Raw genomic sequence first — 26323 nt, forward strand, 5'->3', positions numbered from 1 at the left:
GAGGAGTGGTCTGAGAGGAACTGAGTCATAGATTCTTTCTGACCACATAAAACTGCTTGGAGCTGGGGGAACAGGAGACATCTGTGTGCCAGGAGGTGCGGGGAGAATGCGAGCAAGAAGCAGTTACCCAGGAAGTTCATGTTTCGTACAGGTGCTTGGAAGAGGGTATGCTGTGGTTTCTCACCCTCTTTCCAGTCAATGCTAGACTCATCTGCTGTGTGCGCAGTCATGTATGACTCTTTAGCGACCCCATGGACTGCATGTAGCCCACCAGACTCCTCTGTCCATGGGACTTTTCTGGCAAAAATACTGGAGTGAGTTGCCATTTCCTCCTCCAGGGGATCTTCCTGACTCAGGGATCAAACCCATGTCTCCCTGGTCTCCTGCACTGGCAGGCAGATCCTTTACCCACTGAGCCACCTGGGAAGGTTAGTCAACACTAGGTGTGTTCAAAGGCAATGCCAAAACATCTAGCCCGAGAGCTCCTTGTTTTCAATAATTTTAACCAATTTCTTAATCATGTTTAATCCTCCAGAGCAATTCAAATTTTAGAGGGCTCTGTTTTTGTCAAATCTCAAAAATCCAAAAAAGAAACAAAAGTAAACTAGCTAAAATGTCTGTTTCCATGAAAATGACTTAACTTCATTTTTTTTTTTTAAGTTAAATGGCACTAATTTCTTATGCTTTTCAGAACAAGAATACAATGTGATATACAGCCTGATTCTATTATCCGTTCACTTTGGCCAGCTCAAGTACCAGTGTGGGAGAGAACTGATATTATCATAACAAACAGAACAAGACTGATGACTGACCCACAATGACAAATTCTGTATGGAGCAACATGGCTGTGATAAGAGTTAAATACTGAATTAATAAATTAAGGCTTAAAAAAAAAAAAGTCATAAGTATTTGTGCCAACATACATTTTTTTTGGTATGAAGCTGGCCAGAGTTAGGAATCCTCACTCTGCTAGTGGACTGAGTCCTAGAAATAGCTTTTTTTTTAAATGCCCAGGGAAACCCTTGCCACGTCTGGTAGTTCAGACAGTAAATAATCCTCCTGAAATGAAGGAGACTCAGGTTTGAACCCAGGGTTGGGAAATGGCAACCCACTCCAGTGTTCTTGGATGGATGATCCCATGGACAGAAGAGCTTGGCAGGCTGTAGTCCACAGGGTCACAAAGAGTCGGATATGACTGAGTGACAAACACACAGAGAAGGAAACACCGTCATTGTCAGCTAAGCTCAAAGCTATCTTATGAAGTGACTATTTTAAAATCTGAACAATGTAGACCAATGATCTTGCAGTAAGGCACTTGTATGTATAAAGAACATATATTACAGTGAATATGCTATCCTATAGATGCATTTATGCACTGCATAAATGTTGAGTATAATCATACAAAATACAGGGGTTATTACAATGAAATTTTGTTATATTGGACAGTGCTAGAACAATGGTGCTGTAGGTATCAGAAAAATTAAAATCTGATACTTTACTATCACAAGAGAAATACATAAACATTTCTAACTTTATTTAAAGTAATAGTCAATACCACAGTTTTACACAATGAAAGAAACTACATAATCTTGGAATTAACTCTAATGGAACTTACTTTATAATAACGTTGGCTGTTGTAAAACAGTTTACTCATAATAAACAAGCATTGAGACCAACTCCTCTAAGAGAAATGACACTGAGGAAAAAAATGTCCTGTTTTGAAACCGAATGTTTTTAGTTCTTTTGGGGAAAGAGAAGTGCGAGTCCCAGTACCAGAGAATTCAGTAAAATTCCTACAAGGATAGCCCAACAGCAAGAGATCAGACAAGGAAGTGGAGAGTCATTTAAATACAAATTCTACCCCAAAACGCTGGTTTCCGCAAATTATTGTAATGTTCTGGAACAGAAGGAAAGTTCCTTACATCTATATTCTCTGATACCCTTTCTGTGGCTGAACAGAGTCAAAGGGAGATGACTTGGCACAATTTAGCAAACACTGGTGGGTGCAGATGAGGAAAGCTTCTGTTGGGAATCAGGCTGCGAGGCTTTCTCTTTGAGTTTAACAAGTTCATCAACCTGAGGCAGACTGAGGAGAAAACAAGTATTCGACCCAAAGATCTCCATTTGTTAGAAAAATAACATCTATTTCTTGCTCTTTCCTTATTTTCAACTGTTCTTCTTGGTGGCTGAGATGTTGCCAGAATTAAGATTTAGAAATTAGGAGTCTCTGGCTTAAGGGCTGGGGGAGGCTTACATTTACCTGTAGCCCTCACCTTGAAAAGATCTCAGCATGTTCCACTGTTTACACTGTCTAATGTGCAGGTCACATCTTTAAAATAAGAATTTGTCATTTATACTATCTTACTATTCAAATATATTTTAAGTCCTAATAGCAAGCATTATAGTGGAAGAAAATTCTGGCTCACTTATACAGAATCCAATACACAGTACTTGATACTAAAACTTTTTTCCCTCTGTAAGTAATTCAGATGGGCAAAGATATCCATTCCAGAACTCTCTTGATACCTGGAATCACTCGTCAGAAATGTACTCATTGAGAATTAAAATACAATCAAAGACACCTGGGTAGCTTTGAAGCCAGCTTGCAAGGGCTCAAACAGCTCTGCCACTGCCTGGCTGGGTGGTTCTGGGGGTGTTACTCAACCTTACCAAGCCTTGACTGTCTTGTCTGTCAGGTGACAGTGGGGGCCTACCTCATAGGGTTGTTTTAAACATGAGATATCAGTAGGCTAATGCAACAGTGTCTAGTACTGAGAAAGTGTTCAATGGCTGGCTGTTAGCTATTATCCACCTAGGACATCTTCCCTGACTATTTTCCTGTATCGGGATGCTGAAGAGAGGAGACAGTGTGTCTGAAAAGGATAACAACAATAAACCAGGCAGCACCCATATGTACCTCCTGGTTTTCTATTGTCTTCGGTGCAATCACAGGCAAGACAGTCCACTGGAGTGGACTGCCATTTCCTCCTCCAGGGAATCTTCTAGACCCAGGGATTAAACCATGTCTCCTTCACCTCTTGCCTTGCAAGTGGATTCTTTACCTCTGAGCCCCTGGGGAAGCCCCCGCTGAGTAGCACAGTGTTCCTTAAAAAGGCATGGAAGAACTGCTCTGAGGACTCTGAGTCCTTGAGTATATAGAGACTGATGGGCGAGTTACTTTAATCTCCTGTCCCAGTCCCTCTAAACAAAGTGCTTTTAGCCAAGCAAGATGTTGTGTGGTTCTTGATGAGTAAGCCCATCAGGGCCAAGCTGTTTGCATCTAAGTGGAAGCTTTTTGGCAGTAGCTGCATAGTAGTCTCCTGCAGAAGCATTATGTAAGCCTGGGTCTTGCATTCTGAATGATAAAATGCTTATGCAATATTACAATTAATTAAGTCACAAATGACGTTTAATCAATACAGACTCAAAAATATTGTCCACAAGAGATCTCTACATACTTGCCGTCAGTGCAGTTTATTCCACTGTAAATTAATTTTCCTTCAGCTAAATAAATGACTGATCTTACTATATTTGCTAATAGGTGGTATAACTGGTGAATAAGACAAAACAGGCTTTAATAAGTAGGCCTCTCATGGCTTTTAAAAATATACTGGTGGTGATTGAGCTTGATGGTCAAAATATTTACATTGCTGGCTTCCCTCAGTGGGAGCGGAAGTCAGAGAAAGAATTTGTGAACACACGTGGCCAGGTCAGGTCTCACCTTCTGCAGAGACTCAAAACAAACAGCAAGTTTCAACTTCTATAATTTAGGCTCAGGGTTTCATCAATACCTAACTGGTCTTTGGAATGCTCCAAGAAGCTTAGCCCAGAAACACCAGTCTAGATCAAACATATTTTACTTAAGACATTGAAAGCCAACTCGATTGCAGAGCAAACACTTTTTGAACTAGAAATCACTCGACCTGGTCATTTATATAATAACCTATATAACAAAAGTACATAAAGCCAGTTAGTAATTCAGATCATCAGTGAGTTACCTATCACTTTATTAATAATAATAAAATACAAGAGTCTGACAGAAGATTCTACAGGTAAGTGGTGATGATTCAATTTTTCATTAAAGAAAAACTTATTGAATGTTTACACCATGCCAGTCACCTTTAAATTTTATGGAGGATGCTGCCGTACCTGTGAAACACAGTTCTGATAAAAAGGAGTCTGCATTCTAGGGGCGAGGAGAGGAAGACAGACACACAGTTACTGAACTAGGTGGTATGAAATCGATCCGCCCCAAATAAATCCTTGTAAATTTATACCCGTCATTCCAAATTGAAAGCATGTCTTCAGTGTATCTCGAGATGCCCATGAAGGGAAGTTTGTATCAAACAAACAAGACCAGGCCCAGAAATATCCACTAACTGCAAGGGTACTTCATTCCACACATTACTGACAATAAAGAGATGCTTAGAATTCTTGAACTAACTATATCCATTTGTATAGTATGGCCTCCCACACAGCTGTACATATTCTGGAATTCAATTTGGCTAGAAGAAGCTAGATGATGGGGCCTTCCCCACTCTGCTACCCAAGTGCCCATTTAAAAAAAAACGACACTGGTTCAGCTGGAGTTTCTAGACCCTTTTGGCAGAAAAAGGGATAAACTCAGTTCAGGTCTATGGCAACAGCCTGAGGGGAAAAAAAGGGCCCTGTTCTGTAGGACGCCCCCAGCTGCATCATCTTCCGTAGCACAGTGACAGCAGCCCTGACAGGCTGCAGAGTGGCTGGCTCCAGCCTCCAGGTAAGTAATTCACTTCGGGTCTAATGAGGTACAATTATGTCCAGAAACTAGAGGTGTAAGCAGAAGGACTCAGGGATAGACTCTAGGTTTCCTCTACATGAACTTGAACCTTTTTGGTACCTGAAGGACATCTAAGCTGAGCAAAGACAAAACGATCTGACGCGCTCCTTTTCTCCCATGGCTTATCCTGACAGAAGTCTCTGAGGGGCCCGGGGTTCAGCCCTGTGATGGTGGGCAAGGCCAAGCACACGTCTGTCCCCGAGGGCAGAGAGAATACACTGGTAGCACGGCGACTGTCCACTCATTTCCTAGACGGGGTTCTTGTTCCTTTCCATACTTAATCTTACCAAAAAATGTTATTCCTATTTAGGGAATTACTTGTCCAGGATTCAGGACTGATCACGTTTAGGATAATTATGTTGGTATTCACTAAGTCTTTAAACTTTCCTGCTAACTTATACCATGCTATAAATATTAGTTCTTTCTAAGTAGTGAAGATGTTGTGCAGTTTATTTCTAAGCACTAGCAGACCTCGTGGCTGACAGTATGGTTAGCTATTCACCAGCATCCGCTGTCTGAAGCCACGTCTGCTAAGACTTGAGTGAAAATCCTCTGCCACGCTGTGGGGTTGGAGGGGAGAAGGGATCCTAGCTGCTCACAGCAAACACTGTGGACACTGGAAAAGCTGAGGAAGCGGTTTGTTTATCTCGCCCTTTCTTTCTAACAGTGTGGTGCAGTAGAACAAACACTGAGTTTGAGAACTGACTTAGTCATTTATCACCTGTGTGTCTTCAGGCAAGTCAACTAAACTTCCTTAAACGCCAGCTTCTCAAACGTCATTGGCAAAATGATAAACACTATGTGCCAGTACCAACTCCAGAGGACAATTACCTAGCTCAAATTAGATCAAGCATAGGAAGCACTTTGTAAACCTGAAAGCCCTAAAGCAATGTAAGTTATGGTTACTGATATTATTATTGGAATTATCTGGTAGTAAGAAACCCATGCATTCATGCATGTATTCATTCATTTAAGAGACATTTACCGAGTGCCTACCAGGACCCATGCACTGTCCAAAGCCCAGGGAATACAGCAGTGAAAAAAAACAAAACCTCATTACAGTCAAGAGGCAGTGGGGATGAGGGACGGGGACACAGTAAACAATGTCAGATGGTGGCAAACGCCATTAAAAAGCATGAGGCGGAGCTATGGAAAGGGAATGAGGAGGGCGTCAGGAGAGGCCCCTCTAAGGGGACATTTAAGCAGAAACCTCAAGTGAGGTGAGGAAGCCATGCGAGTATCTGAGGAAACAAGAATGCATGCACTTGGCAAGTGTGAAAAACAGCAAAGACATGGAGCTCGGGGCCTAGAGCAAAGAAGAGCAGGAAATGAGATTAAAGACTGGGGCCCACCACAGTGCGCCTCATGTCGGCCATAATAATAATGACTTTTGGAATAGTTTTCCAAGTGTATATGAAAGCCACTGGAGGGTTTTAAGCAGAATCCTATTTACTTACTGTTTACTAAATCCTACCACATGCCAGAAACTCTGCTAGGCTAGACACAACTGTGAAAAAAAAGACATGTTTTGTCTTTACTTTCTCTAAGCTTACAGTCTGGTGTGGAAGACACGGAAAGAAAGAAATTATCATAATGAAATGTTTGGGAAGTCCCATGAGGAAAGAAAGAATCGTAGGCTAGATTTTCTAGATTTTTATCTCTATCACATCTAACTTCTTGCTCTGGAATACAGGAGAGGGTGGCATGGGGTGGGGGGAGAAGAAGCATCCCAGAAGCAAGGAAGTGCTCCCGAAAATATAACTTGTTCGGGGAACTGGAAGGAACTTAGGGTGACCAGACGTAGAATGGGGTCTTGGGCTGAAGAGACAGGCAGGAGCCAGGTCACAGAGGTATTTCCATGCCATTGATTTTCAAACAGCACTCATGTGATCAATCTAGTAAGTAATAGTCAGCATTTTTAATGTAATAGAATAAAATATGTTAGAGTGCACCGCATATAGTAAAGACGAATTTTGCTTTTTTTTTTTTTAAAAAAAGAAAACTTTGTTCAGTTGTATGTATATATGTATTTTCTAGGTCACAGTATAACTTGCATTTTTTACTATGGTCATGGTCAAAAATGAAGTCAATGCTCTAGCCATGTTACGGAGTGAAAGTTAGGCTAGAGGAAATGATAAACTACTGAAAAGCTTAAGCTGGAAAGTGACATAAGCAGATTTGTGTGCAAGTGTGTGTGTTGTTTGTTTTGACATATGTATTTTAGAAATACTACTTGTGCAACTGTGTGGAGACTGCATTAGAGGATAAGGCTGGAGTCAGGCATCCATTTAATTGGCTATGATTTAATCCAGGTAAGAGCCACTACAGAAGTGTCTATAGGAATGGAGGGTGGGATGTTCAGGGTTTAGTAAGCGAGCAGCTGCGGTGAGGAGCCAAGGCTAGTTTCTGCCTCGGTCAGACAGTGACACCATTCACTAAGACAGGGAACACAGAATAGAGCAAATCTAAGGAGGAAGTTAAATTCAGTTTTGAAAATGTTTCCACTGATGTGAATTCAATACATGCCAGTGAAGCTGATGGTAGCAACTGATTGGATATATAAGCCCCTCACCCCAGAGGAGAGGTCTGGGCCAAAGAGTTAACTGAGTGTTAACTGGGGACATCATTGCAATGACGAAAGCCATGGGAATGAATAATATGCTCAGAAAGATGGTGTGAAGAGAAAAGATTTACAGGATGAGCAGAGAGACATCTGGCAGACAAGGTGCAGTCAGGGAGACAGGAGGAAAACTGGAGAAAGTCGTGTCTGAGAAGCAATGGAAAAAAAGGTATTTTAAAAAGCAAGGAGTGGCTGATTCATTTTGCTGTACAGTAGAAAGTAACAGAACACTGCAAAGCAACCATGCTCCAAGAAAAATTAATAATAAAAAAAAGTGACTCAACGATAAGAAAATACACAACTTAATTAAAAAATGGGGAAAACATTTATACATACGCCAAACAAGACACGCAGATGGTAAATATGCATATTAACTGCTAGCCATCATACAGCATTAAGGACTTACAAATTAAAATAACAAAGGTACCACTTTACACCTGTTAGGACAGCAAAGACCCAAAGCACTGATAACACTAAATGTTGGCAAAGATGGGGAGCAACAGGAACTCTCACTCATTGCTGGGGGAAATGCAAAATGGTACGGGCACTCTGAAAGATAGTGTGGTGGTTTCTTACAAAACTAAAGATAGCCTTAGTGTATAATCCAGCAACCCCACTCCCTGGCATTTATTCAGGTGAGCTGAAAACTTACATCCACACAAAAACCTGCACGTGGACATCTGCAGCAGTTTTGTTCATAACTGCTAAAACGTGGACGCAACCAAGATGTCAATCAGTAGGCGAATGGATAAATAAACTGGGTACGTCCAGGCAATGGAACATTATGGAACATTAAAAAGAAATGAGCTATTAATCCACGAAAAGACACAGAGGAAATTTATACACGTATTACTAAGTGAAAGAAGCCAATCTGAAAAGGTCACACACTACACAATCCCAACTATACGACATTCGGCAAGAGGGAAAACTGCGGAGAAGGCGAAATGATCACCGACTGCGGGGGTTAAGGGAGCGGGAGGGGGTGAACAGGCACAGAGGAGTCTCTGTATGACACCAGAACCACAGTCAACAGTGGACTTCAGCGATAATTCAGTGTAGTGTCACTGCAGGCTGATCAACTGTAACAAACGTCTACCTCAGATACTGACAGCGGAAGAAAGCTATGACAACCTAGACACCGTATTAAAAAGCAAAGACATCATTCTGCCAACAAAAGAACAGTCAAAGCTATGGCTTTTCCAGTAGTCATGTACAGATGTGAGAGCTGGACCATAAAATAGGCTGAGCATCAAAGAACTGATGCTTTCGAATTATGGTACTGGAGAAGATTCTTGAGAGTCCCTTGCACTGCAAGGAGATCAAACCAGTCAATCCTAAAGGAAAGCAACCCTGAATATTCATTGGAAGGACTGATGTTAAAACTGAAGCTCCAAAACACTGGCTGCCTGATGCAAAGAGCTGACTCACTGGAAAAGACCCTGATGCTAGGAAAGATTGAAGGCAAAAGGAGAAAAGGGCGGCAGAAGATGAGATGCTTAGAGTGCATCACTGACTCAATGGACATGAATTTGAGCAAACTCTGGGAGATAGTGGAGGACAGGGAAGCCTGGCGTGCTGCAGTCCATGGAGTTGCAAACAGCTGGACTCGGCTTGGCTTAGCGACTGAACAGCAACGAACAAATGACAGTGCAGGAAGCTGTGAGTGTGCGGGTGGGGCGGGGGCGAACGCGGGAGCTCTCTGCACTTCCCGCTTAATTCTGCTATGAACCCAAAACTGGTCTAAAAAATAAAGTTTACTTTTAAGAAAGAAAGCAAGCAGTGGTGAATTTTTAGTGTTTAGCTCCAAACACTGCCATGCAGTCATTAAGATAAAGACTGAAGATATCTAGTAGATTAGGACAAGATCACTGGTGATGCCTGTCAGAGCAATCCACTACGCCCTTCTCTGCTTCCTTGTAGGGTAAACCAGAAAGAGTTGTGCCTATTTCCTTTCTCTCCATTTCCCATCTATTCTTTTTTGGTTGTATTGACATGAATTAGAGCTTTGCTCCTTCTCCACCACCAAATCTGTACTTCAAGATCATCAATGATCTTCGAATTTCTAAATCTGATATTCAGGTCTGTGTGGCTGTTAGCATAACTGATGCTATCTTGGGCCCCTACATTCCTCCTATCCTTCCACTGACTGTGCCCCCAAGTCTGTGGCGTGCAGTAAATCGCTTCTCTGTGTCAAGGACTGTGTAGTTACTGGACACTGTTTCATGACCATGAGGTCCAGGTGGCCTCTATGCTCTGGTATCTCCAAACAGTGATGAAGAGCTTGGCTGACATATTCCTGGTGCCCATGAGACTAGTCACCCATTCATAAATCTTGACAGGAATGTACTTCCTGTTTCTAAGCACATACCCTTATATTCTTAGGTTAACTAGAAAACTGTCCCCTTCACAGTGCAGAGTACAGCTGCAAATGCTTCTGGATCGCTGTCTGTCTGATCCCACCCTGTGAATAAGTTACCCTATAAAAAACTGACCCTCTGATCAACACGAGGCTGCCTGCCTTGTTTTCCTGTCTCAATGCTTTCTTAGTATGATGGGGCACTTTTCGTCCTCTCTGTCCTCCAACAAGCTCTATCATCTGACCCATCAGGGGCACTCCACACCGTTCCTCATTCCTTCTCCTTGAAACATCCTCTTCCCTTGTTTTCCAGGACACAAAATGCTCTGGCTTACCTTACTAACCATTCCTATACTGATCCCTGTTCACCGTCCTGATCGCTGAATGTTAGCGTGTCCCAGAGATTAATCTTTGGACCTTTTCTCATTCCTACATCCATGGCCTAAAATGTGATCTTATCTCAGAGCTTTAAATCGTATCTATACACTGATCATTCCCAAATGTGTATCCATAGCCCACCACTCCCAACCAAGCCCTACTAATTTCAACTGCCCATACCATAACTCAACTTAGATGTCTAATGGGCATCTCAAATGAATACATCTAAAACCTCTCTCCAAAATGGAAGCAGTCTTCTCTAGCCATTCCCACCTCTATTAGCAGTAAATCCATCCTTCCAGTTGCTCAAGCCAAGAACCCTGGAGTTACCTTTAATTACTCTCTTTCTCTCAGATCAAATCCCACATAAATGTTGCTGGAGCCAGACTGCCTAGGTTCAAATTCTAGTTCAGTCACTTAGTAGCTGTGTTATCTTGGGAAAATAGCTAAACGTCTCCTGGTTTCAGCTTTATCACCTATAAAATGGGGGCTAATAGTCTCATGTATCTTATAAGGTTGGTAAAATAATTAAATGAGTTAATGTTTGCAAAACGCTTGGAACAGTGCCACACAGTGCATATCATCTCTTGAATCTGAAGGCTTCTTACCACCCCAATCTCTACACTCCAGTCTGGGAACTAGCCACCAGAATCTCCTACTAACTGGTCTCCCTCCTTCAGCCCTTGAACTTTTCAACCAAGAGAGTTGGCAGAGTGATTTTTTTTAATAAAAAGAACAAAAGTCACCATAAAATTCTTCCAATACTTTTGCATGCTTGAAATTTTTCATAATAAATAATAAAAGTTAAAGAAAACCCAAAGTTAATGCCATTCCTTTGTTAAAATCCTCTGATTTTTCGCATTTCACTCAAGAGTGAAAACTAAGGTCTTTACACTGACTGACCAGGCCCTCAAAGTGAGCTTTCTCCTGCCCCTCTGACTGCACCTCTCCCGTCCTCTCTCTCATTTCTTTCTAGCACAGAGGCTTCCATCCTGTTCCTTAGACATTCATGTATGTTCTCTCCCCAAGGCCTTTGCCCTCTCACTGTCCCCTCTGCCTGCAAAGCCCTTCCTCAGACTGCACAGCTCACACTCTCCCTTCGTCTTCTCCAAGTCTTCACCAAAATGTCTGTTTTTCAGGGAAGGGGTTCCCTGCCATACCTTTACAAATAACCCCCCCCCCAACCACCATCCCTAACCTACCGCCTGGCTCTATTTTATTTTTCCCATGGCTTTTTTCCAAAATGCATTTTAGGAACAACATTTCTGATGTTGATTTCAAACGCAATTCTTGTTTTCTTTCTAAAACGTAATTCCCACGTGCTTACATTCTGCTCCCAACCCAGCTGAAATCCACTCTATAGGTTGTACCTTTAACTGAAACCATGATGAAGCAAAACTAAGCAGACTGCTTAGAGCATTGCCCCAGAATGTCCCTTTCTTATGTGTGCATATAGACAGTGATGAAATACTGTAGATTCTGGGTGCCTGTTTTCAGTGATACTTTTTTCTAAGAGCTACTGCCCACTCATTCAAAAAGTACTTTTTTATTTGAGTTGGGGGGATAAATGTCACAGAAGCAGGAAATGTAATATCAGCAAGACTAAGATGCAAAGCCTGCTTTCCCCTTGCCATTTATTACCACATCTCAATGGAGCCCCCAGTAAATACTGGATTGGCCAAACAATTTTACCATTTAAGTATTACAGAAGAACTCAAACGAACTTTTTGACCAACTCAACAGAAATATTATCCTGAAAAAGGGAGAGATAAAACAGAGATGAACCAGGACTATCATCTACTGCCCTGCTACTATGTGCTGGGCCTATTAACTCTCCAACATTATTTAATTTAGTTCTCATAGTAGTGGTCCTCACAAAACTGTCAGCCTTTTATTAATGAGGAAATGAAAGCTCAGAAAGGCTTAGTAATCTGCCCACCACACTAGCAGCCCTGTATAGAATCTAGAACCAAACTTGAGCGGGGTTATCTGAAGCTAAAACCTAGACACTGTGTTCCTATAGAATCGTGCCTCTAGAGGTTCAATTCAGCAAACTATTAAATGGGCCATGTATACCCCATCACTCAATTCTGGGATAACTTAGCATGTCTACTGTTCAATGAACCCAGTCATAGCTGTGTGCTGGCATCTCCCTTACCTGTGGACATAAAAAATGGGATGCGAAACTTTCCACTCAACACCCGGGCCCGCAGATTCTGCAGTGTGCTCCCATCAAACGGCAGGGCCCCACACACAAGCACATAGAGGACGACTCCGAGGCTCTGCATCGCAAACAGAGAACATGTTTGATCAATCCCATCAGAGAAACAAGAGAGGTCACTATAGTATGTGTATGAAGAACTGGTGATGGATAGGGAAGCCAGGCATGCTGTAGTCCATGGGGTTGCAAAGAATCGGACACAAATGAGCAACTGAACCGACCTGATGAAGAGAGTGGTGAGTCATGTACGAGATAATGGGACAAACATTTCCTTTTCTTTTTTTTTTTAATGAGAAATAATATGGGGCATTGTCAAGACCAATCATCTTTAGAATATTTAGCATTCTTCTTTGCTTCCAGACATTAATTTTGGGGAACATATCTAGAATTTCTCTCAGTACTAATCCAAGGGAGAAGGCAAGTGGCAACAACAGAAAGAATTTCTGTTCTTGGCAAGGGCATCCGTCCAAGCTTGCCCTTGGGATTTTTTTTTTTTTTAATCTTTGCAGATGCAAAGGGGGAGATGGAAACCTGTGGCTCAGTCCGTATGACAAGGGTTGGAGACCAGACTTTGTACAAAGAATTGAAAATTCAAACAGGCGATCAAGATCTCAGTCTCATCCAGGATGAGGACAGCTGCCGTCAGACTAGGGTAACTAACGCTGCAGGGAGAAGAGGTGGCAGTCACATACCCAGATGTCCACCTTGGGTCCGTCATACTCCTTTCCTTCGAAGAGTTCAGGCGCGGCATAGGGCGGGCTGCCACACCAGGTCTTCAGCAGCTGCCCAGGGGTGAAGAGGTTACTGAAGCCAAAATCTAGAAAGACAAATGGACACCACTCATGTGATCTTGACCACTGAAGACGAATTTCTCGTCACTAGAATAAAGATTCTGGATCCTTAAGTTTGAATATCAAACATGAAAAGAAAACTTTTAGAAATTATATAACTAGCCACTTAAATTTAAAATAACACTGAAACAGAGTGTTACTTTCCAGATGGGCTGGAAAGTAAAAGATATCTGGTTAACTGAAAGTAAACATGATTGGTTTACATCAGTAATCAGTACCAAAATCAGTACCATTTCCTTCACAAATCTGGACTGAGGTGAGTGGTACCCTTAAGAACAAAAACAAAATTGGATAAAGACTGATATCAAGACCACATCAGAATCAGGAAATAAATGTTAAGTCTACTCAGCTGGACCCATGATTTTCAGATTATTTTTACTTCTTGTGACAAACACATTTATGACCATGAGGGACACAGTGAACTTAAAAATTAGACAAAGTGACTTTATTACCATTAAGCTGGCTTATTCAAGATAAAGAATATGCAATTTATTTGCAATCAAACCAAGAATGTTTACATTTTAACTTCAACTTCCCCTTTTCATTTCTTCCCCTCCCACTGTGTGAAGAGAGAGTAGAAGGGAGATTGGAGGGGTAGAGAGTGGAGAGAAAGACGAAGAACTTAAATGAGCAAAGACAGCAGCCAAAGGACAGAGTCTCACTGACTCGGAAATACTTCTCTGCACATAGATATTTAGAGCAACGACTCCAGGTAAGGCAGGCTGAAGCTCCGTCCTTTCCCAGGCCTGCCACTTCCCCACACTCCCAGCACCTCTCAGAAGCTCCTCGCCCTCTCCTGGTACTCCCAATGACAACTCTGCCTCCGTCTGCTACTTGCTCTTCTTCCTCCTCCGGAAGGGGTTTTCTAGTGAGGCACGTGCTGATTTTGACTGTCACTGCTTCCCCTATGGTTTCTCAGGACCAGCTCTTCTGGGCCCATAGCTTCCACCATCATCAATCACATGTTTGGTAATGATTCTCCAAATTTATAGCTCTGACCCTGGTACCACTCTTAAGTCCCTGCTGTGGCCTTCTAGTACTTGCCTGGGAAGAAATATCTCAACCTCACCATTTTCCAACATCAAACTGCTCTTCCAACGATGTTCCCGTGTTCATTTATGGAGTTACCGTCGTATTACTAGGAGCTCTGGGGTCTTTGTGCCTCGCTACCTCTCATTTCCATTTCAAACTGGGGATAATTTACTGCTTCTACCCTGTGTGTCCCAAACTCACCTCCTTCTTTCCATTTCCATTCCCCCATCTCAGCTCATACTCTATCGTCTCTCATTCTCTTGACTGGCACTCTTGCTTACTGCCCTTTGCTTGCCGCTAAGCCGCCCATTTAGAGCAGGGAGCACAACACAAGTCGCACCTCGCTCCTCCCCACTTAGAAACACCTGGTGGCTCCTTTCTGCCCAGCTCTCCTCGCATTTAGGGTCCTTCACAACAACCCAGCTCCACCCTCCATTTCTAGCCCATCCCTGGGCATTCCAGCATTGCTGGACTATTCACATCCTCTGTTTATGTGCTTCTCTTAGGCTCCTTCCTTTCTGCGCCATGCCTTTTCCTTTCCTTGCCCCTTTAGAAATAGCACTTATTTTCAATGCCCAGTCAAATATTACTTCCTGTATGAAGCCTTCACTGACTCCTGCTGCAAAACACCACGTCAATGGCTTCCTCCTCTGTGCTTCCCTTGGCCCTTTGTTTGTACCTCTACAGCCCAATCGCAAGCCTCATGCTATATTGAGTTGTATTGTGTGTTTATATCCTCCACTAGTTAGTTAACTAGGGACACTGTTTTATTTATATTATTCTCCAGACAGTGTTTTCATGCATAGCAGGGACTCAAGAAAGGGCCACTAAATTAAACTGCAATAAAATTGCAATAAAAGCGCTAGGCCAATCCTCTTGTCACCTCCTGCTTACTGGAGCCTTTTTAGACTGACTGGCAGCTGGCCAGCTCCTATGGCCTCTACCTCCTAGACAGCCCTCCAAGATCACAAGGGGCTTTAGAGGTGGGACCATTAGAATCTCTAGAGCTACTTCGACAAGAGAAATCAAATTCTCTCATTCATTAATGCAAAATAAATGCCTCATCTGTCAAGTCTTCCTGAATCTCCTATAAGAAATGTCCTCTACCTTCTCTGCATTCCCTTATTACTTTGTAGTCCTCTATTTTTGTTAATTCCACATATAAATATCTTATTTTTCTAGCTCCTTTAAAAACATATTATCCTGTCTCTTTAGGCTTCCCAGGTTGCACTAGTGGTAAAGAACCCACCTGCCAATGCAGGAGATGAAAGAGACATGGGTTTGATCCCTGGGTTGGGAAGATCCCCTGGAGAAGGAAATGGAAACCCATTGCAGTGCTCTTGCCTGGGAAATCCCATTGTCAGAGGAGCCTGGTGGGCCACAATCTGTGGGGCCGCAGAGTCGGACAAGGCTGAGCACGCACACACATACCTTTCTCTAGTAGAGGTCTACCCCCTCTCTACCTAATTCCTTAAAAATACTTTTTTTTCATCTCTGACTCTCATATTACCTAACAAACGGTTTAACTTAAACACAATAGGTGCTTAACAAATGTTGAGTTGAATGTGACTGCAATTAAAGCCCTACCAACTAACCTTTGACATTTGAAGCCCAATCATTTTATCAGTTGAAGTCTTTAACTTTAACCTATTCTTCCTAAGAGACTGGGGATAGGCTGCTAAAAATCACAACAAAGGTGATTCAACGGAGCTGGTACTTTGGGAATTATTTAGAAAGAGGACTCTTGATGTATCTTTAATTGGTTGGAAAGACCTTCACCAGATCCTTTCCCACAACTAGCCTTTCTCTGCACAGTGAGGAAGACATGTTGATAGAAACTGTAATAATAACTGATGGGCTCTGATAGTGGTGTGATTGGATAGCAAAGTCCAGAAGAGAAAGTCATGGAGTATTCTGCTTGTGTTTTGAATGGAGAATGCCACAGGGCAAGCAATGAATTAAAACCACTTGATTTTAAAACTTCCTAATAAGCAGCTTAAAGTATATAAGGGAAATCTGTCATTTTGAACTATGAATGCTCTATCTACAATTAATCACCTTTCTACTCTTTCACTCTGCTGAGGAGGAGAAGTTACAGAGCAAGAGCTTTTTTTTTTGTTTTAATCTACCAAACAGGAAATCTTTACAAAGGAAACAATATCAAAGGAAACCATCTTCAGCAATGGCTACAGGCTTAGATTGCTATTAGGTGTTTATATGAAAAATGAGTGTGCAAGAATGAATGACTGATCAGGGTCTGACATCTAAAGAGGCCATATGGGGGAAACACCTGCTTCCACAGCATGTTACAGCCACACAGCTGCTTTCAACAGCTAGACCCAAAGACTGACAGCAAGATTCAACCACCACCATCCCTCCACCAGCTTGCCTCTCTTTCCTATTAAAGAGCAAACAAAAACCCTTTAGTCTTGTAAATGTGTCATGGGGTCTCCTCTAATCACTCCATATATTACTCTTACTCCTAACCCTAACAGTTTTGCACATTTAAGCAAAATCTGCTTCATTCTGCTTGCTATGACACTTTCCCTGCCATGAACACCAGCTTCCTCCAATGAATGGTCCTGGCAGAGGCCAATTCATCCTTTTCTTCTTTTTATTATTTTCTGTTGTGCTGGGTCTTCATCAGTGCTCATGGGCTTTCCCTAGCTGCTGTGCACAGGCTCTAGGCACACCAGCTTCAGTAGCTGTGGTTCATGGGCTCAACAGCTGTTGCAGCACACAGACTCAGTTGTTGTGCCTTGAAGGTTCTAGACTGTGGGCTTGGTAGTTGTGGGTACACGGGTTTCGCTGCCCCATGGCCTGTGCAATCTTCCCAGACCAGGGATCGAACTCATGTCCCCTGCACTGGCAGGCAGATTCTTATCCACTGGACCAGCAAGGAAGTCCCAATTCATTCTTTAACGTACCAAACCTAACAGAATCTTCGATACACATATTATTACTACAAATGCAGTTTCACTGAAAGTATACTGCTGCCGTGCCTTCACTAGTGCCTCATCACAAGTGTCACACATTAATCCTCAATACAGCTATGCAACCGCTAAGTTAAAAATTCTGGCCAGCTCACTGTCCATTCAGCAAAACCATACCTTATTTTCTGAACATTTAAATTACTAAGAGAAATCTCAAATTAATAACATATATGAAATTTGGAGCTCACTGTGAAAGTTTAATTCCTTCTAATCAACACTTCAGGGACTGAATAACTGAGAAGAAAAGAATTCCTCCTCTATTCTTTCAGCAGCTTAGCTTCCTTGAGGGGGAGGGGTTTGCTAAGCATAGTTAAGAAGACTGGCAGGGAAAAATGAAAGCAGTTAAAATTTAAACCAGTCTATTTGGGGTTTTACTGGTAGTTTAGGGAAGGCTGAAGGGACTACTAGTGGGATATGGAGGTATACTGGGATAGGTGGGGAACAGACAAGACATGGAACAGAATCACTAAGATTTGTGTTGGTTTTTAGTTATCTACACATGCAGGCAAATGAAAAAAACTGCAAGATTACCCAACCTGGAAGCAGAAATTCTGATGAAAATTTTAAAGCAATGGTTAAAAAAGAATGATGGAGAATTCTTGCTGGCTTGGATCAGAAATGTCAAAGAAGCAAGGAAAGAAAAGCTTTTAGAATTTAAGTTTGATCAGTTACCTTGATCCTAGAAAACCAAATTTCCCTTCAATGGAATAGGCTTGTTCATGTTATTTTAGTTCAGTAGCAAGCTGGAATCAAGATTGCCGGGAGAAATATCAATAAACTCAGATATGCAGATGACACCACCCTTATGGCAGAAAGTGAAGAAAAACTAAAGAGCCTCTTGATGAAAGTGAAAGAGAGTGAAAAAGTTGGCTTAAAGCTCAACATTCAGAAAACTAACATCATGGCATCCAGTCCCATCACTTCATGGCAAATAGATGAGGAAACAATGGAAACCAGTGGCTGACTTTATTTTTTTGGGCTCCAAAATCACTGCAGATGGTGATTGCAGCCATGCAATTAGAAGACGCTTACTCCTTGGAAGGAAAGTTATCACCAATTAGACAGCATATTAAAAAGCAGAGACACTACATTGTCAACAAAGGTCCGTCTAGTCAAGGCTATGGTTTTTCCAGTGGTCATGTATGGATGTGAGAGTTGGACTATAAAGAAAGCTGAGTGCAGACGAACTGATGCTTTTGAACTGTGGTGTTGGAGAAGATTCTTGAGAGTCCCTTGGACTGCAAGGAGATCCAACCAGTCCATCCTAAGGGAGATCAGTCCTGGCTGTTCATTGGAAGAACTGATATTGAAGCTGAAATTCCAATACTTTGGCCACCTGATGCGAAGAGTTGACTCATCTGAAAAGACCCTGATGCTGGGAAAGATTGAGAGCAGAAGAAGGGGACGACAGAGCATGAGATGGTTGAAGGGCATCACCGACTCAATGGACATGAGTTTGGGTAAACTCCACGAGCTGGTGATGGACAGAGAGGCCTGGTGTGCTGCGGTTCATGGGTCACTAAGAGTTGGACACGACTGAGCAATTGAACTGTACTGAACTGAAAGCTGCTCTTAATCATGTCTTTCAGTGTTTACTAAAGCTTTTTATTCTTAATGTCATCATCAGGGTCTCTAACTAAGTTCTTCCATTTCCTTCACTCATGTATCAGTAGATCAATGTGTTGGTTCCTATGAAAGAACCGAATGCAGAAAAGATATGTTCCTATTTAAGGACTCAAAAAAGAAAGCAGAACTTAAGTTGAGTGGACTGGATCTAGAAAAGCACAGGGGGAATATGGAAAGGGATTTTTCTAAGTGGTGGTAGGGGAAAAGCAGAGCAAAAGGCAGATCACTTGGAACTAGTAAGCTAAGTTGAAGCAACAATAAAGAAACTACCCTAGGTATGATGCAAGGCTCACAGAAGTATACAGCAAGAAACAACACTACACAGTAGCAACAGGCCAGACTTCTCCGCGGTGCTACAGAAGACTCTTGAGAGTCCCTTGGACTGAGAGGAGATCCAACCAGTCAGTGTGAAAGAAAATCAACCCTGAATTTTCACTGAAAGGACTGACAGTGAAGCTGAAGCTCCAATCTTTTGGCCACATGATGCGAAGAGCTGACTCATTGGAAAAGACCCTGATGCTGGGAAAGACTGAAGGCAGGAGGAGAAAGGGATGACAGAGGACAAGATGGTTGGATGGCATCACCAACTCAATGGACATGAGTTTGAGCAAGCTCTGGGAGATAGTGAAGGACAGGAAAGCCTTGTGTGTTGCAGTCCGTGGGGTCACAAAGAGTCAGACACGACTGAGCGACTGAACAACAAATACAATATGTGGTCTTTTGTGACTGGCTACTTTCAGATATGCAGATGACACCACCCTTATGGCAGAAAGTGAAGAGGAACTAAAAAGCCTCTTGATGAAAGTGAAAGAGGAGAGTGAAAAAGTTGGCTTAAAGCTCAACATTCAGAAAACGAAGATCATGGCATCTGGTCCCATCACTTCATGGCAAATAGATGCGGAAGGAGTGGAAGTGTCAGACTTTATTTTTTGGGGCTCCAAAATCACTGCAGATGGTGATTGCAGCCATGAAATTAAAAGACGCTTACTCCTTGGAAGAAAAGTTATGACCAACTTAAATAGCATATTCAAAAGCAGAGATATTACTTTGCCAACAAAGGTCCATCTAGTCAAGGCTGTGGTTTTTCCAGTGGTCATGTATGGATGTGAGAGTTAGACTGTGAAGAAAGCTGAGCGCAAAAAATTGATGCTTTTGAACTATGGTGCTGCAGAAGACTCTTGCAAGTCCCTTGGACTGCAAGGAGATCCAACCAGTCCATCCTAAAGGAGATCAGTCCTGGGTGTTCATTGGAAGGACTGATGCTGAGGCTGAAACTCCAATACTTTGGCCACCTCATGCAAAGAGCTGACTCATTGGAAAAGACTCTGATGCTGGGAGGGATTGGGGGCAGGAGAAGGGGACGACAGAGGATGAGACGGCTGGATGGCATCACTGACTCGATGGATGTGAGTCTGAGTGAACTCCGGGAGTTGGTGATGGACAGGGAGGCCTGGCGTGCTGCAATTCATGGGGTCGCAAAGAGTCAGGCACAACTGAGCGACTGAACTGAACCATAAATAATGTTGCTATGAACATTCATGTAACTTTTTTTGTGGATGTGTGTTTTCATTTCTCTTACATATATATCTAGGAGTGGAACTGCTGGGTCATATGGCAACTCCATATTTAACCTTTTCAGAAACTGCATGGCTGCAACACTTTACATTCCCACCAACAACGTAAAAGAGTTCTAATTTCTCCATATCCTCCCTGACACTTATTACTATGTTTTTATATTTTTTAAAGTACAGCCGTTCTGGGGGGTGGGGTACCTTGCCATGATTTTAATTTGCATTTCCTTGATGGCTAATGATGCTGGGCATCATTTCCTGTGCTAATTGGCCATTTGTGTATCTTCTTTGGACAAATACCTATTCAAATCTTTTGCCCATTTTTAGATTGCATTATCTTTTTTTTTTCCTGAGCAGCATGCAACATGTAGGATCTTAGTTCCCCGACCAGGGACTGAACTCTGTCCTTTGCTATGGAAGCATGGAGTCTTAACCACTGGACCACCAGGTTCCCTGGATTATCTTTTTATTATTAAGTTGTAAGAATTAATTTATATTCTCTGGATACAACTCCATAGATATGATTTGCCAATATTTTCTCCCATTCTGTGGATTATCTTTTCACTTTCTCAATAGTGTCCTTTGATGCACAGAGGTTTTTAAATTTTGATGTCCAATTAACCCAGATTTTCTTTTGTACTTACACTTTCAGTGTCATAGCTAAGAAATTACTACCTAACCTAAGGTCACACAGATTCACCCCTATGTTTTCTTCTACTTAGTTATGCAATGAGCACCTGTGACCCCACCACCCAAATAAAGTACTGATATCGGAATAATTATTTATGTCAAATCATAAGCAGTACTCATTCCGTTTCCTATGTCCTTTTCCAACCATTGATTTTCAACCCTGTCAGCATATGAGGATTATCAATGTATTTAGAGTGATCCACAAACTTCACCTCAGACCTACTGGATCTCCTGGAAATAATTTAGACATCTGAATGTAAACAAATGAATAAAACAACTCTTCTTGAAAATGTTTGAGAACTCTTATGGCCATGAAATGGTCGGATGGCATCACCAACTCGATGGACATGAGTTTGAGCCAGGAGTTGGTGCTAGGCAGGGAAGCCTAGCATGCTTCAGTCCATGGGGTAGCAAAGGGTCGGACATGACTGAGCAACTGAACTGAATGGACGGGTAGTGAGGAGTCACTGGGACTTCTGGTACACGCAGATGTAGTAAAATTAACCTGAAAGCAAGACTGGATTAAGTATGGGGTGGGACTTCCCTGGTGGTCCAGTGATTAAGACTCCATGCTTCCAATGCAGGGAATGTGGGTGATCCCTGATCAAGGAACTAAGATTCCACATGCCACGTGGCGTAGCCTAAAAACTAAAAAAAATTATAAAAAATGTATCAGGAGAAGTAGAAGGCCTGTGAGAAAGTAGAAACAGTGAAAATGAGGCAACTCAGAAATTATTTTGACAAAAGCTTAGAGAGTACTTGAGAGGACATAATACATAGGACAAAAAGGAGGGGAAGGCACAGAGTATTTGATTTGGGAAGAAAAAGATTTTTTTAATTTGAAAAGGTGAAAAGTTCGGTTTAAGAAGGTGAGAAGAAATTCAAGTGGAGATGTTCTGACAAATTGAGGTGTAGTAATGAATGGATAAAAGTTTTTTGAAAGAATAATGAAAAAGGAATGGCTGGGAGTTATGGCTTAGGATACCCATAAGTACTTCCTATGCTATAGGTACAGGATCAGAAAGAGGACAGAACAAAAGGAAGAGAGAGAGATCTTATAACAAGGAAGCTGAGAGAGGGGAAAAGTATGTCAAAGAAGGAAAAGGTGGTCTGCAGCAACCATACGATGTCATCCAAGTACTGTACAGGTACTTCTATCTGAGGGAAAACTATGATCACATATAAATACTTGAGACAAGAAATCGTATAACTTCCCCTCAGAAGTTTTGATAGTTAATTTGTCTTAAAAGAAATGCTAAGTCATAGGAATGAACTATGAACATAACCCAGATTCATTCTGAATCATCTAGAATGTCACACTATGAATAAGATAAGGCATTTCTTACTAAGTTGGATGACAACCAATTAATAATTCTGAACTCAGAGTAAATTCATTCAGGGTACCGAGAAGTGAGCAATGTGGGCCATGCAGTGGAGCAGCAAGGACTCTGGCGAGTCAGGCATTCTGGGCTGCCCTGGATCTTTCTCTCCCAGGGCTGCAGCTTTCCCACTTGTGCAGCTCCTGGAATTCTATGGAATAAAGTAAACCCATTTCTCAAGCGCCTCTCCATCAAGTGCTGGGTTACAGAGCATGTGTGTCTGTGTGTGCTCGGTCGAGCCTGACTCTTCTCACTCCTCGCAGCCGTATGGACCGTGGCCCACCAGGCTCCTCTGTCCTTGGGATCTTCCAGGTGAGAACACTGGAGATGGCTGTCATCTCCTCCTCCAGGGGATCTTCCTGACCCAGGGATTGAAGCCTCCTCTCCTATGTCTCCTGCAGGCATATTCTTTACCGTTGAGCCACTGGGGATTAGATGAGCATTATTTTTATTTCACTTCTGGGAAAGTGAGGGTCATTAAGTATCATGTTCAAATTCAAAGGTTAAAAAAAAAAAAGACTTACTAAGAACAAGGTTCAGCCTATAATGCCAGCCTGGACGCCCTCAAAGCCCACACTGTGCTTTTAGCATCATGCATATGTTTATACTGAGGTAAATGTACATCCCAGAATTACTTTTATACTGCTTCCAAATTCCTCAGTTATTATATACTACTGCTTTTCATTTTATTCTTGACTGCCAATCCTTTGCTATACTTAACATAATTCCCAAAGGCATACAAACCTTGAAACATACTGTTTCTCAACAAGTTGCTTGAAAAACAGTGCATTGAAAAGACAGTAGGCACTGTATAAAACTGGGGAAAAGATTAACTTCTCAATGAATGCCATAGGTACATCTGATTTTTCCTATGGGAAAAAATTAAATAGGACATTTTCCTCATATCATATTTTAAATCAATTCCAGGTAGATCAACTTAATACAAATGGTAAAACTACAAAGTTTTTTTAAATAAAGTAATAAAGGAAATTATAGCTTCAGGAGATGGAAGGATTTCTTAAATAAGAAACAAAAGGCACACATCATAAAGGAAAAGATGGTAAATTTGGTTACATTGAAATTATACTAAAACGTGTGTTCATTGAAAGATATTTTAAAGAGAATGAAATGAGAAATCACAAAACAAAAGAAGCTATTTGTAACATGTAAAACAAAAGACTCATGTTCTTATTATTGAAACAAAAACTCCCTATAAATCAGTAAGACAGACAACCCAGTAGAAACATGGGACGAAGACTTTTTTTTTAGTAGTTTTTTAGTAGATACTTTAAAAAAGCCAAAAGATATAAAAGGAGTTCAATCTCACTATTAAGATAAAATTAAAATCTAAATCCACAATGAGATAACCATTACACACTCAGTGGTTTCAGAAATATTATAAAGTGTAATAATATCCAGCACTACTAAATATAAAGTGAGGAGCTAATAGGGACCAACTGTATACAGCACAACGAGCTTGACTCAGGGTCCTGTAACAGCAAAATATGGGAAAAAAATCTTAAGAGGAATGCATATGTGGATACGTATAGCTGATCCACTTTGCTGCGTACCTGAAACTAGCTGAAACAACTAGAGTTGTAAATCAGTCAGTTCAGTCGCTCAGTTGTGTCTGACTCTTTGAAACCCCCCAGACTGCAGCATGCCAGGCCTCCCTGTCCATCAACAACTCCTGGAGTTTGCTCAAACGCATGTCCATTGAGTCGGTGATGCCATGCAACCATCTCATCCTCTGTCGTCCCCTTCTCCTCGCGCCTTCAATCTTTCCCAGCATCAGGGTCTTTTCCAATGAGTCAGCTCTTCCCATCAGGTGGCCAAAGTATTGGAGTTTCTGCTTCAGAATAAGTCCTTCCAATGAATATTCAGGACTGATTTTCTTTAGGATGGACTGGTTGGATCTCCTTGCAGTCCAAGGGACTCTCAAGAGTCTTCTCCAACACCACAGTTCAGAAGCATCAATTCTTCAGGGCTCAGCTTTCTTTATAGTCCAACTCTCACATCCATACATGACTGCTGGAAAAACCACAGCTTTGACTAGACAGAACTTTGTTAGCAAAGTAATGTCTCTGCTTTTGAATATGCCATCTAGGTTGGTCGTAACTTTTCTTCCAAGGAGCAAGCATCTTTTTATTTCATTGCCGCAGTCACCATCTGCAGTGATTTTGGAGCCCAAAAAAATACAGTCTGTCACTGTTTCTACTGTTTCCCCATCTAGTTGCCATGAAGTGATGGGACCAGATGCCACGATCTTAGTTTTCTGAATGTTGAGCTTTAAGCCAACTTTTTCACTCTCCTCTTTCACTTTCATCATGAGGCTCTTTAGTTCCTCTTTGCTTTCTGCCATAAGGATGGTGTCATCTGTATATCTGAGGTTATTTAAATTTATCTTGATAATTTTGATTCCAGCTTGTGCTTCCTCCAGCCCAGTATTTCTCATGATGTACTCTGCATATAAGTTAAATAAGCAGGGTGACAATATACCACCTTGACGTACTCCTTTTCCTATTTGGAACCAGTCTGTTGTTCCATGTCCAGTTCTAACTGTTGGTGCCTGACCTGCATACAGGTTTCTCAAGAGGCAGGTCAGGTGGTCTGGTATTCCCATCTCTCTCAGAATCTTCCAGAGTTTGTCGTGGTCCACACAGTCAAAGGCTTTGGCATAGTCAATAAAGCAGAAGTAGATGTTTTTCTGGAACCCTCTTGCTTTTTTGATAATCCAATGGATGTTGGCAGTTTGATCTCTGGTTCTTCTGTCTTTTCTAAACCCAGCTTGAACAGCTGGAAGTTCATGGTTCACGCACTGTTGAAGCCTGGCTTGGAGAATTTTGAGCATTACTTTACCATCATGTGAGATGAATGATACTATGCAGTAGTTTGAGCATTTTTTGGCATTGCCTTTCTTTGGGACTGGAATGAAAACTGACCTTTTCCAGTCCTATGGCCACTGCTGAGTTTTCCAAATTTGCTGGCATATTGAATGAAGCACTTTTATAGCATCATCCTTAAGGATTTGAAATAGCTCAACTGGAACTCCATCACCTCCACTAGCTTTGTTCATAGTAATGCTTCCTAAGGCCCACTTGACTTTGCATTCCAGGATGTCTGGCTCTAGGTGAGTGATCACACCATCGTGATTATCTGGGTCATGAAGATCTTTTTTGTATAGTTCTTCTGTGTATTCTTGCCACCTCTTCTTAATATCTTCTGCTTCTGTTAGGTCCATTACCATTTCTGTCCTTTATTGTGCCCATCTTTGCATGAAATGTTCCCTTGGTATCTCTAATTTTCTTGAAGAGATTTCTATGATCACTGAGGAAGGCTTTCTTATCTCTCCTTGCTAGTCTTGGGAACTCTGCATTCAAATGGGTATATCTTTCCTTTTCTCCTTTGCCTTTCGATTCTCTCCTATTCACAGCAATCTGTAAGGCCTCCTCAGACAGCCATTTGACCTTTCTGCATTTCTTTTCCTTGGGGATGGTCTTATCCCTGTTTCCTGTACAATGTCATGAACCTCTGTCCATAGTTCTTCAGGCACTCTGTCCATCAGATCTAACCCCTTGGATCTATTTGTCACTTCCACTGTATAATCGTAAAGGATTTGATTTAGTTCATACCTGAATGGTCTAGTGGTTTTCCCTACTTTCTTCAATTTAAGTCTGAATTTGGCAATAAGGAGTTCATGATCTGAGGCACAGTCAGCTCCCGGTCTTGTTTCTGCTGACTGTATAGAGCTTCTCCATCTTCGGCTGCAAAGAATTTAATCAGTCTG

At 41.8% G+C, this 26323-nt stretch overlaps 1 protein-coding gene across 3 annotated transcripts in view; it reads right to left on the reverse strand.

The window, feature by feature from the left end:
- The window catches only part of SIK3 (SIK family kinase 3), a 261453-nt gene that overhangs the window by 37020 nt on the left and 198110 nt on the right, over positions 1-26323 (reverse strand). For all 3 annotated transcript variants that reach the window (XM_052652235.1, XM_052652234.1, XM_052652236.1), the window contains exons 5-6: positions 13087-13211; positions 12332-12455 (exon numbers count right to left, since the gene is read on the reverse strand). In XM_052652235.1, coding sequence (XP_052508195.1) covers positions 12332-12455; positions 13087-13211 — 249 coding nt within the window. The remainder of the gene's footprint in view (positions 1-12331; positions 12456-13086; positions 13212-26323) is intronic.

Source organism: Budorcas taxicolor, chromosome 15 (genome assembly GCF_023091745.1).
Source record: "Budorcas taxicolor isolate Tak-1 chromosome 15, Takin1.1, whole genome shotgun sequence".
NCBI lineage: Eukaryota > Metazoa > Chordata > Mammalia > Artiodactyla > Bovidae > Budorcas > Budorcas taxicolor.